The sequence below is a fragment of the Kryptolebias marmoratus genome, linkage group LG5, assembly GCF_001649575.2.
Source record: "Kryptolebias marmoratus isolate JLee-2015 linkage group LG5, ASM164957v2, whole genome shotgun sequence".
Taxonomy (NCBI): domain Eukaryota; kingdom Metazoa; phylum Chordata; class Actinopteri; order Cyprinodontiformes; family Rivulidae; genus Kryptolebias; species Kryptolebias marmoratus.
This window is the reverse complement of record NC_051434.1, coordinates 214,948-227,115: the sequence shown is the minus strand read 5'-3', so window position 1 is coordinate 227,115 and position 12,168 is coordinate 214,948. Positions and strand designations below refer to the sequence as shown.

Here is a 12,168-nt window from a genome sequence, read left to right as displayed (position 1 = left end):
CCCCCCCCTCCTTTAAAGGCCTGAGAATCCTTTAGGAAAATTAAGCTTTAGTCAGGAGCTGTAGAGCACCTTGCATTTGAGCGAGGAGACGGTGCAGCTGAGCGGCCCCACCGCCTGTGATTTCCATGTCAGTGTGGGGGTCGTCACTCCCCCCTTTTTGTCCCTGCTGAGGGAAGTGGAGTCTCTGAGGTGCAGCTGAAAACCTGATCCTTTTTTTGAAGACACTACAGCTTCTTCTTTTCATGAAAGATGGTTTATTGTTTAACAGAAGCTTTATTGTCCTCATGCCTTCATCAGAAACCAGGGGGTTAAGGTTTTAACCTTTGACCTCTTTATGCAGATTATTCCCATGTTCAATCTCTGAATATCCAAATTTAACCTGCTTGAGTTCCTGAGCAGCCACATGATCAGTTTTTCCTTTCTGAATCTTTTCATGCCCTTTCGTGGGGCAGGAGAAGGTTTTTCTCAGCTGCTATTACATTATCAAACTTTCCAATTGAGAGGTCAGAGGTCAATCTTGTAGAGTGGCAGGGATATTAATCCACCTTAAATTGAGACATTATATCATAACAGGATTGCCGGTCGGCCTGTCCACCTGTGATCCAGCATGCCCTTTTCCTCCCGCCTCTGATTAAATGGAAAATGTCAAATGCTGAAAAGCATTTTATGAATGCTCTTTAGTCAGATAGAAGCTTAAGGGGCTGAGTGTGTGAGCTTGTGTGAGAGTGGGAGGCACAGAAGACATAGTTTTATGAAATAATGCCGCTGATGGATGTCATTTTAGTGATTATGCGCAGAGTTTATTGCCTCCCTTCAGGAGATTGTATTTCGTGTGTGTGTGTGTGTCTAAGCTTTCTGATTGGACCCAGCATCAGTTTAATGGAGCAGTAAAAACACTAAGGAGTCTGCAGAGATGCTGTTAAAAGTGTAGTTGATGAATCTTTAAAGCATACAGGTTGTGGGGGTCAGAGGTCAGCTGGTTTTAAAAATTAATTGTGCGCTTCTTACAACCCGAAAGACTTGCTAAGAAGGTACAAACACTAGTGTTTTGGTACATACCAACACCTTTTGGAACATTTGTTCCAAAACATTGTTTCACAATCTGTTCCGAGCGCAACGTGTCACATGACTGCTTCATTCTGTTCCTTCACGTCTGCAGCTGTTCTGAAACTTTAAGCAAAAACACAGTGTTTCCAAATAAAATAATAAAATATTACAATTACATCAAATAAAAATCTGGATATACTTTAGATGAGAATAGTTATTTCTCATGTCCTCTCCTGATTGGCAGATAATTCACCTCCCGACAGTTTCTAAAGTCTGAGCGGGGTTTTAGGTTTTGGATTGATATGATGTGGAAGGGGTCAGCATCTCAGTCCTAACGATGCTGAACACATTGTTTTTTGGAACAAATACAGACTGATTCAAATAAAATATCCTTTGTTCAACACAAACTATCAAGCAACACAAATGAGACAAAAAGATACAAAACAAATGTTCAGCATTTTATTGAGTAATATTTTAAAACAACATGCTGATAAAATAATCACTAAACCGGGATTGTTTGTCTTAATGTCCTTTAATAATAAGCTTTATCTTCTTTTTCTATGCTTAAAAATGTTTTAGGTTATTTATTTTGGTTATGTGATAGAAATCCAAAAGAACTTTGTAGCTTTGTGTATGCATTGTGTTTTGGTGTGTGACAAACTTTAATGTTGAATTTATTTGGCTGTAGTGAGGTGTTCTGAATGGTCTTTTTCTGGAACAACTGTTTCAAGTTATTCAATCCATTTTTTCCTTCACTGACAAGCACACCAATAACGACACATTTGGAAAACTCTTTGTTTCAACTGGGTCTTTCTGAAGAGCAAACACAATGATGTACCATGTCCTGGATGACACATCTACACCAGCATACACGTACTGTATATTCATATGTACACAACACACACTTATTCATACAAACACACTAGACAACCTCTTCAAGACATGCCACCAACGTCTGTGCTATGTGAGCGGGTCTTCTCTAAAGCTGCAGAGGGACTCAGCCTGAAAACGAGTAGCATGAAACCTGGCCCTGTTGAAATGCTTCTTTTAAAAATAAAAATCTGTAAACACTTCCTGGCCTACTACCATACTCATTTATGTTACCACAGTGGCACAGTTGCAGAACTCCCAGCATGAACTCCTATCCCACATAAAAATGAGTATTATATGATTTAATGAAAGCACTGTCCCCATTCCACAAGGTTTTATATATCTGTATATACTGTATGCACAGTATTTAAAAGCTCTATATGACAGGCAGTAATGAGGCTTTGCCAGGTCTTTTACTCAGATGCATTTTCTGACTCGCAGCAGTGTGTCATTCATGAATCAACTGTGTCAAAGTGGTTCATTGTTTCATGAGGCTTAGTTTCACCTTCACTACCCATTCCTCAAATATATGAAAGTTTAATTTCTCTTCCTGTGGTTGAACAACATTTTCTCCAATATTCTATTTAAACAGAGCAGGTCTCAGATTTCAGCTTTCAAAAACATATAATGGGTGTGTTGAAGGGTGCAGCTGCACTTTTCAATGTTTTGTAGATTCACAATATGCATGACTTTAACATATTTCAGAGGAATTTTTATTTCGTGGTTAGATGATATTTGGGGAAGAATTTGGAGAGATGCATTTTACTCAGAACAAAGACGTTTATTGGGTCTGAAGAATGAAAATGAAAGTTTTTTAATAAAATCAAGTTTTTTAAGAGCTGGTTGAGACAGGAAACAGGTTTTTGGTTTGGATCCCCTCCACCTCACAGGGATCCATCTGCAGACTGAAAGAACATGATGTAGCATCACTGCATCCCTCACAAATCTGCAGGAAGTTAAAGCTGTGAAGTGAAGCTGCTCATGATTCTCTTTACTCAAAGACTTTTACTAACATTGTCCTTTTAGAGAGTGAAGAGCTGCTGCAAACGGAGATATTTTAAACAAACTTCAGCTGTTTTATGCACATAAACATTTCCCATATTTCCACTGAAGACTGCTGTCTGACCTGTCTGCTGTCTCCAGCAAACAGGAAGTGAATGTTGGCCAGACAGACACATTCTGTGACTTCTGTCTGTCTGAGCAATCATGTAAATACTCCTGAAAACAGCATGCAGTCTTTAGCTGACATGAGTAAAGAGTCTTTTCTGTTTTAATCAGACCAAGCAGAATCTTATTGTGCTGCTTCAGCCTTTTTTATTTTTGACAATAAAAACAGGAAAAACTCAAGGAGTTCAGGAGTTCAGCCATAAGATGCAGAGGATGTGAGCTCAGAGAAAAAAATATATAAATTTTACTGTATTATGTCAAGGCTGTAGCTCATAAACAGTAAATGAACCTCTGAAGTCATTTCTGCTCATATAAAAAAAAAATCATGGATTGGATTTAGTGACAGTTGGACTCTAATCTCCAGTATAATGAAACGTGAATGTTGTGATAAGTGTCCGCTGCTAGGAGCTGAAAGTTCTGATACTCGCTGATAATCGTTGTGTGCAATGACCTCCCTGTCCATGCATTGTCAGCAGCTGCTGATGGATGTGTGCAGGAAGGCCTCTCCTCTCTGCTGACAGCCACACCATGAAAGCAGATTTGTGTTTTCCAGCTGCTGCTGCTGGTGCACACGTGCCATGCACCACAGTCGCTGGTGTAATTAGAAACACATAAGCACCTGCATGTCTCCGCTCTTATTTATTCATGTTCAGCCAGCTATTATTGGAAACTAACAAGTCCACTGTAAACAGGTTGTAGGGCCTTTAATCAGCCTTTAAAGTAGGACAAGTCTTTATCCATCCCTCCCCCACTCTGCCTCACCACTCATGTATCTAATTCTAGTTTAAGTAGTGAAAAATGTCTTCCGACTTGATGGATTTTGTGTGTGTGTGTGTGTGTGTGTGCAGGTGATAAAGGCCATCGAGGATGGCTTCAGGCTGCCAGCTCCGGTTAACTGCCCACCACATCTGCACCAGCTGATGTTGGACTGCTGGCAGAAGGAAAGGACGGAGAGGCCCAGTTTTAGCCAGATCCACTCCGCTCTCAGTAAAAACATGCGCTCACCAGACGGTATTGGCTCGTCCACTCTGGCCCGCAGGTATGGTCACAGGTTCAGGAACCATGGACTGATCCGCCTGTCTGCAGGCTTACATCACTAATGGACTCTGTTGCTCCTGCTCTTGCAGGACTTTGAGCTCGTCCATCACCCTGGCAGAGCGGCCGCTGCCCACCTTCCCGTCTTTTAACTCAGTGGGCGAATGGCTGGACGCAGTGGACATGGGCCGATACAAGGACAACTTCACAGCTGCAGGATACTGCTACCTGGAATCTGTGGCCCGAATGACCGTGCAGTTAGTAACTTGCTATCTGACCTTTTTTGTGTGTGACAGATTCAGTTAAAAAACAATACAGTGTTCCCCAGCAGCTCATAACTGCTGTACAAAATGTTTCTGTTTGAAATCATTTCAAGGTGTTGGAACATAAATCCCATCTGATTAAAGTTGAAGTCCAGCTGCAGAGGGTCTTATTTTATGTTTGCAAAACACAGACTACTGTTCAGGCCACCTCTGACCACAACAGAACACCTCAACAACTACCACAGACCACAAGCTTAAAGAACTATTCCAGCTTTCTTTAATTTTTTTAGTTTTGCTACATTGCATCTAATGTTTATTTTTTTCCCTTAATAATCTTTACTCTGCACCTAACAATGACAAATTTGATCTTTTTAAATTATTTTATCAGGTAATCTCATTATTCTCAAGAAAATACTTTTTAAATAAAAACAAAAATGTGAATTTATTTTAAAAATTCAAACTAAAATATCAGATGGACTTTCTGATCTCTGATCCACCTTTAGAAGATCAAACCGTACAATAGGCCTCCTAGCTGACAACACATATGAGAGAAAAAAAACAAACTTTAAGGTCAAAAGAACTGCTAACTCTCCACAGTGAAGCATGGCGGTGGCAGGAATGTTACTAAGAATCTGTGAGGAACGTTAATGTGAATCTTTGTGTGTTCTCAGAGATGTTCTGAGCCTCGGCGTCACCTCTCTGGAACATCAGAAACTGATCCTGGCTGCCATCCAGACACTCAGAGCACAGGTCATCCAGATGCATGGCCGCGGGGTGCAGGTCTGACTGGAGAGTACACCTCGGCTCATGGGGCTGCAGAACAGCTGCACAGGTGAGCAGGTGGAGAGAACGTGGGAACTACTCCACCCTGAAAGACGACTGTCCTCCTTCCCTCACGTCCTCATGCCTTCCTTCATCCCTTCTTCCTGTTTTTTAAACGTCTCCTTGGAGACGGAGGGCGTTTGTGGCGTGACCGGGGAACTGCAAATGAGTGATGTCGTGACTTTTTTATCTCTACCTGCACTTTGACCTCTAACCTTTGTATCAGTTTCATCTGACTCTGCATCCGTTCACAAGAGGGTGAGTTCAGTGCTGCAGACTCATGGATTGCAGTGCATTGTGGGTAGAATTTCCCTTTAGGTCAATATTTATTCTGGTTGTGTCACCAGCCAATAATGAATTCATGTAAGGTGCTGAGGAAATGTTTGAAACGGCGTCAGTTTTCACCGCAGCAGCTATGGGGGATGGAGCTGTCCCAGTGGGCATAAAACCGGTGCAGCAGGATGAACTCAGTTCTGAGCCCGTTTCTGTCCCACTCAGGGCACGTGGTGGTGAAACAAACACTGTAAACGTTTGAAATAGTGTTTTGGAGGATTTTTTGCTGCTTCTTTTTGTATTTTCTTTGATTGGCTCACTTTTTCTTCTTTGTGTTTTTCACCAGTTTTCTTTGTGCATTTTGTCCTATTGTAACATGATTCTCCTCTCACAGAAGTGAGGTCCACTCTAGAAGATGGCCTCGTTAAAAATATTTATCAATATTTATTTATGCTCAGATGTAAACCTCTCCTCAGAGTAGAATGGGAGTTAACATTGGTTTGATTCTGATGGTCCATTTTTACAGTAGTGGGAGGAAGAAGTGTCACCACACAGTATCTGTGTATTTCTGAATGTTTGGACTCAGACTGGTTTGTTTCTTACAGTGTGTTGCTGTACAATCAGATTTACAGTCAGACCTACAGTCAGACCTACTGTTGGATTTACAGTCAGACCTACAGTCAGATTTACAGTCAGACCTACTGTTGGATTTACAGTCAGACCTACAGTCAGATTTACAGTCAGACCTGCAGTCAGACCTGCAGTCAGATTTACAGTCAGACCTACAATCCGAACTACAGTCAGATTTACAGTCAGACCTACAGTCGGACTTGAAAATCAATACAGTCAGACCTACAGTCAGACCTACAATCAGATTTACAGTCAGACCTGCAGTCAGACCTGCAGTCAGATTTACAGTCAGACCTACAGTCAGACCTACAGTCAGATTTACAGTCAGACCTGCAGTCAGACCTGCAGTCAGATTTACAGTCAGGCCTACAGTCAGATTTACAGTCAGACCTACAGTCGGACTTAAAATCAATACAGTCAGACCTACAGTCAGACCTACAATCAGATTTACAGTCAGACCTACAGTCAGACCTACAGTCAGATTTACAGTCAGACCTGCAGTCAGACCTACAGTCAGATTTACAGTCAGACCTACAGTCGGACTTAAAATCAATACAGTCAGACCTACAGTCAGACCTACAATCAGATTTACAGTCAGACCTACAGTCGGATTTACACTCAGACCTACAGTCAGACCTACAGTCAGACCTACAATCGGACTTAAAATCAGTACAGTCAGACCTACAGTCGGATTTACAGTCAGACCAACAGTCAGACCAACAGTCAGACCTACAGTTGGACCTACAGTCTGTCCTACAGTCAGACCTACAGTCAGACCAACAGTCAAACCTACATCGGATTTACAGTCAGACCTACAGTCAGATTTACAGTCAGACTTACAGTCAGACCTACAGTCGGACCTACAGTCTGTCCTACAGTCAGACCTACAGTCAGACCAACAGTCAGACCTACATCAGATTTACAGTCAGACCTACAGTCAAACCTATAGTCAGACTTAAAATCAGTACAGTCAGACCTACAGTCAGATTTACAGTCAGACCTACAGTCGGACCTACAGTCAGACCTACAGTCGGACCTACAGTCGGACCTACAGTCGGACCTACAGTCAGACCTACAGTCGGACCTACAGTCGGACCTACATTCGGACCTACAGTCAGACCTACAGTCGGACTTCTTTGAGTCTTGCAGTTGGTTTTAGAACTCCTGCTGGCTGCAGCTGGCCTAACAGCTGGACTACAACCTGACAGCAGTTGAGCTCCATCCGGTCCTGTCGTGGAACCAAAGGCGGTCTTATAGGTGCACTTGGAATCAGTCGAGTCTACGGTTGGACTGCAGTCGGACTTCCAAACTGAAGCATCCTGAATGTTGATATTCAGTTTCCTCCCTGGGGACAGTTAAAGGGACAGTTCACTCATTTCTGACGGCAGTTTGGTTTTAGTTTAGTTATTTTCCTGTAGTTTGATGAAATGGAATCCGGTCGTTTGTTGTTGAACGTGATCATTACTTGAACATATCTGACCAACAGTCGGCCCGGTCACCACACTGAACGTAGCTCGACTTGTCCACTAATTGCTGTGATCGTTCTGAATTATGTTTCATATTGTAAATATGTATTTGAAAAGGCCAAATCTATTTTTATAATTTGTTTGACGAACAATGTGTTAAATATAATATCTGCAGACTGTGTAAAAGTTTTATTGGTTAAATTTAGGGTCAGAGCCAAGTTTGGAATATAAACTTTTACTTTTCTTAGTTTTTGGTTGTTTTTACTTGTTAGAAGGAAATCTGATGGCTGTTCCAGTATTGAAATGTGTTATTAAAAAACCTCTGATACAAGCAAAAGTTTTCCCTTTGAATGTGTATCAATTCTTGAGTTCTCGCTCTGCTGCAGGTTCTCTGCAGGTTCATTTTGTGTTCATATTTCAGTCCTGTGGGACCAGGAGAAGACAGAGAACGCCTTTCCTGCTTGTTCACTGTTAGGACCAGCATTGGCCACCCCTGCTGTAAAGCATGAACACAACAATAATGATTATCAGGAATCCAAATATCTCAGAGAGCTGCAGCTAAGATCCAATAACTTTTCTTAGGCCCATTAAACTCCACTAACAAGAGCATCCTCTTCTTCCTCACTGAGGTCAAAGGTTAACAGAGTCTGTAGCTAATCTGAAGATGTGAGCTGATGACATGCAGCACTTTAAAGGACCAGTGTGTCACCATTACTGCCACCTAGTGGTTATGTTAGAGATAACAGACATGTGAAAAAGACAAACTGTTTTAATCAGCTTAATTACAAATCAAAGCCTTTCTGACCTGTAGAAAAGGACAGCTTTTTGAAAGTTTTTCACTTTTCATCCAACCCATAAAGTTCAGTTTAGAAGCTGAACTTAAAGAGGCAAGTTGTTCTTCATCTGTTAGTTTTTTCAGAGAAAAGTCTCATAAACCCAACTTCCCTTCACTCTTCCAGTTTTTCCTTCTTTGATGAGGTCGATTCACACATCTGTCGCTTCTTGTTGAAGTTCTCATCCTCCATCCTTTAGCTGTTTCCTCCACAGTCTTCATCACTCTGTGGAAGAAGAGCACTCTTCTTCCTCAGGGCTCTTATGCTGTTTAATTATGTAAAAAAACGTGCTTTTTAAGGTAAAAAGACAAAAATAAAAAACAAAACAGAACAATCAATTAAAAATTCCATAATCTAAACATAGGTATATTAGTTTTTTTATAGATCCTGGTTGTTTTTACATTTCTAAAAATACTCTTGACCGTTTACTAAAATCTTTGTGGTAAAATGTGGTTTCATTCTTTTCTGCATCTGAATCCACAGAGTGGGTGAGTTAGAATGATAAACTGTTTGTCTGCAGGCCTTCAGAACTCCTCCCAGAGTTAGCTCTGTGCACATGGCGGCTGAGATGGAGGCTTTATTACTTGTTCTATCACATGACTCCCACCTTCAGAGCAGCTCTGAGTGCAGGAGGTGATTGGAAATGCAGATGAAGTTTGCGTGGGCTGGCTGCAGGCAGCGGTGAGGAACTCACTGAGGTCAGAGTGGGAATGAGCTCATGAGCATACACACAGAATAAAAGCTTTTTATTTAGCTCATAAAGTTGCAGCAGCAATCCATACTTTCTATATTCTAGTCTTATTGGACTTGAGGATTGGAGTTTGAGACTTAATGAGTTTCATCTCAGAGTGAAGCTTTTTAACCCTCCCACGCAGCCAAACATCACCTCCTCCTTCACATCTTATCACTCTGCCTTTGTTTAATTCATTACTGCAGGCTTAGCACGCATTTAAAACCTGTTCTCATCAGGATTCTGGGTTTGAGGGTTCTGTAAACTTCCATCCTGAGCAGAAACAAATGTTCTTTTTAAAATCCAGACTAGAAGCAGTGAGTAAACCTGCAGCGAAACTTCCAGCTGAGCTGATCAGTCTTGAAGCATACTGCTTTATTTCACTGTAAATAAAACTTACTTATATCAAATGAACATCATGTTTTACAGAAGAAAACCTGAACTCTGTGATAAAAGTAGAAACTCATGAGGAAAGCAGAGATTTTGTGTCAGGATTGTTCTTTGTGCAGTTTGGGGTTTGGAGCGCACACATAATAAAACCCAACACTTACTTTTAATTTCTTTTACATATTTGTTATTAATGTTCACATTGGCCTGAAAATTGACAGGAGGTCTGGAATTTAGAGTTTAGAAAGGTGTAACATTTAAAAATCCTGAAATGATCTATTTGCAAACTCCAGTTAAATGAAGCAAAAGAAGCCGTTTGAGGTGAACTTTCTGCAGATCTGCTACAGAACAAGCTCATCCTGACAGAGCATACATCAGAGGACAAAGAAGAGCTCAGAAATGTGAGACTCCAGTACCCGTCCTGCCCCCTCCCTCTGGGGGGCAGATTAAAGCAGGTCCACCACTAAGCTACTGTGAAGGAGAAACTACCTCCTGCTCTCTGCTCTGCAGAAAGTGTGCAGCAGCTCAAATCGGCTTTAAGAAATTAATCTGTGCATTATTGAAGAAGACGGTAAACAAACGGAGGACAGGACGGGGACCTGAGGAGACCTGAAAGGAGGTAAAAGCTTGTTTCTCCAGAGGAACACTGAAGTATGAAAACAGGCTGGTGGATGAATGAATGAGGAGAACCTAAAGGCTCCTGGGAGCCTTTTTGCTGCCTGGCCTGTTTCCCACGTGTCCAGATTATTGCTTTCTTTGTCTTTCAGAGTCAAATCCATCGTCCTAGCAGCAGAAACTCGTTCTGCTTAAATCTTCCTCCTGCTCCTCTTTTTCCTACTAGCTCTTTCTGAGGAGCAGAACAGAGATAAACCTGGGTTCAGTCCAATCAGATCAGAACCTTCACTGAGCCCAGATTAAACTCTGAGTGACCCAGCAGAAACCGGGACAGAATTTCTCTGCATTTCAGACCTCACACCTTCCTGTCACATGACTCCCATCAGACCGAGCCTCCGTTCACCTGAGCTCCCCACAGACACAACACCACCATGTAAGACTCTGAGCAGATCTCCTCTGCTGTTTCTGGGGCTTTATCAGGACTCCATCCTCTACATGAGGCAGTGACACTAGGCTGACGCTGGGCCTTTGACCACAAAGTGTTGGTGGAGATCTGACTTTAACAGTCCCACAGCACCGTCTGATGGTGCAGGGGAGACTTTAACAGTCCCACAGCACCATCTGATGGTGCAGGGGAGACTTGAAAGCTGTTTCCACTCCATGAGAAGTCACAAAGTCGGCTCTCATTCATGCAGAACATTCTGTTTTTGCACACAGGCTTCAGCTGCAGCTTGGTCCACCGCTTCTCAACACAAGGCCCTGACTGAACTGTTTCTCACAGGAGTGTGCGTCAATTATTGTGTGACTGGTCACAAGTTGTGGGCGTGTTTATGTAGAACAGCCGGTCTCAAATCATAATTCAAAATCTAATTTCCAACATCAGTGCCGCTGCTTTTATTCTGCTTTATGAATAAATAGAAACTTTGTGTCTGACTGGATGTATTTTAGTGTTTAGCCTGAAACATGATTAAATATAAAACAGCAGACTGAAATCTCAGAAAGTTTTATTGAAGAGGCTTTTGTTGAATTGGATTACAAACAAACAACAGACTCTGTGTATCTTGTGAAAGTTATCTGGAGTGTTAACGTGTTTCTTTTATCTTGACTTCAGCAGAGAATGTGTCCAATCAGATCTTCTGTTTTCAGACTTGAATCATCTTTAAAATCATTACAATCACATAAGCCCTTCCTGTTTCTTCCACCTCAGTCCTTCCAGCTGAGTCCAAGTGTCTCAGCGATGAAGGAGAAGATGTGCGTGTCCTCCAGGATGGCCTTGGCAGTAGGTTTTCCTGCGCCGTGTCCACTGCAAGTGTCCACACGTACCATCAAAGGCTGCAGCTGCTGGGGGCTGCAGCCCACACCGAACTGCAGGGTGGCGCAGAACTTCAGTGTGTGCAGGGGAACCACGCGGTCGTCATGATCCGCTGTCAGGAGCAGAACAGCCGGGTACGGAGGTCCGGAGTAAGGAGGAGGGGGCAGGTTCTGGAGAGGAGAATACCTGCGTAGATGAAGGAAAAGTGAAGGACAGACTCGATGTGTTGTAAAGAAAAAAAAAAGGAAAGTCTGAATTTAGAAGATAAAATCAGCTGATTTTACTGGTCATATTTCTCAGTCATTACTGGATAAATATCACTAATGAGACGTTCTAAAGAAAACTCTGGGAAAAAGCAAGGGGCATGTGAGTGTTTTGTACTTGATGAGCCACTGGAACTGCTCCGGGTCATCGGAGCAGCCGTAATCGGTGGTCCAGGCGTGACCGATGGTGAACTTGTGGAACTTCAACATGTCCATCACTCCCACCTCTGCAACGACACAGCCGAACAGGTCCGGGCGCTGGATCATGCACGCCGCTGTGAGAGGGAGGGTGTGTGACATTAGTGCTGCTGACCCGAACACAACTAATGCTGCAGAACACACACTTCATCCTGCAGAACACACACTTCATCCTGAAAACACACACTTCATCCTGAAAACACACACTTCATCCTGCAGAACACACACTTCATCCTGAAAACACACACTTCATCCTG

The 12,168-nt window shown here is 42.4% G+C and overlaps 2 protein-coding genes across 2 annotated transcripts in view; one reads left to right on the top strand and one right to left on the bottom strand.

Annotated features, from left to right (window-relative positions):
* LOC108249348 (ephrin type-A receptor 7) overlaps positions 1–7,913 on the top strand; it is a 114,752-nt gene extending 106,839 nt beyond the window's left edge. The window contains exons 16-18 of the mRNA XM_017438687.3: positions 3,933–4,123; positions 4,212–4,376; positions 5,054–7,913. Of these exons, the coding sequence (XP_017294176.1) occupies positions 3,933–4,123; positions 4,212–4,376; positions 5,054–5,168 (471 nt within the window). The 3' untranslated portion in view covers positions 5,169–7,913. The remainder of the gene's footprint in view (positions 1–3,932; positions 4,124–4,211; positions 4,377–5,053) is intronic.
* Positions 7,914–11,125: 3,212 nt separating this feature from the next.
* Positions 11,126–12,168, bottom strand: part of LOC108249347 (prolyl endopeptidase-like) — a 15,559-nt gene continuing 14,516 nt past the window's right edge. The window contains exons 14-15 of the mRNA XM_017438686.3: positions 11,832–11,988; positions 11,126–11,636 (exon numbers count right to left, since the gene is read on the bottom strand). Coding sequence (XP_017294175.1) covers positions 11,342–11,636; positions 11,832–11,988 — 452 coding nt within the window. The 3' untranslated portion in view covers positions 11,126–11,341. The remainder of the gene's footprint in view (positions 11,637–11,831; positions 11,989–12,168) is intronic.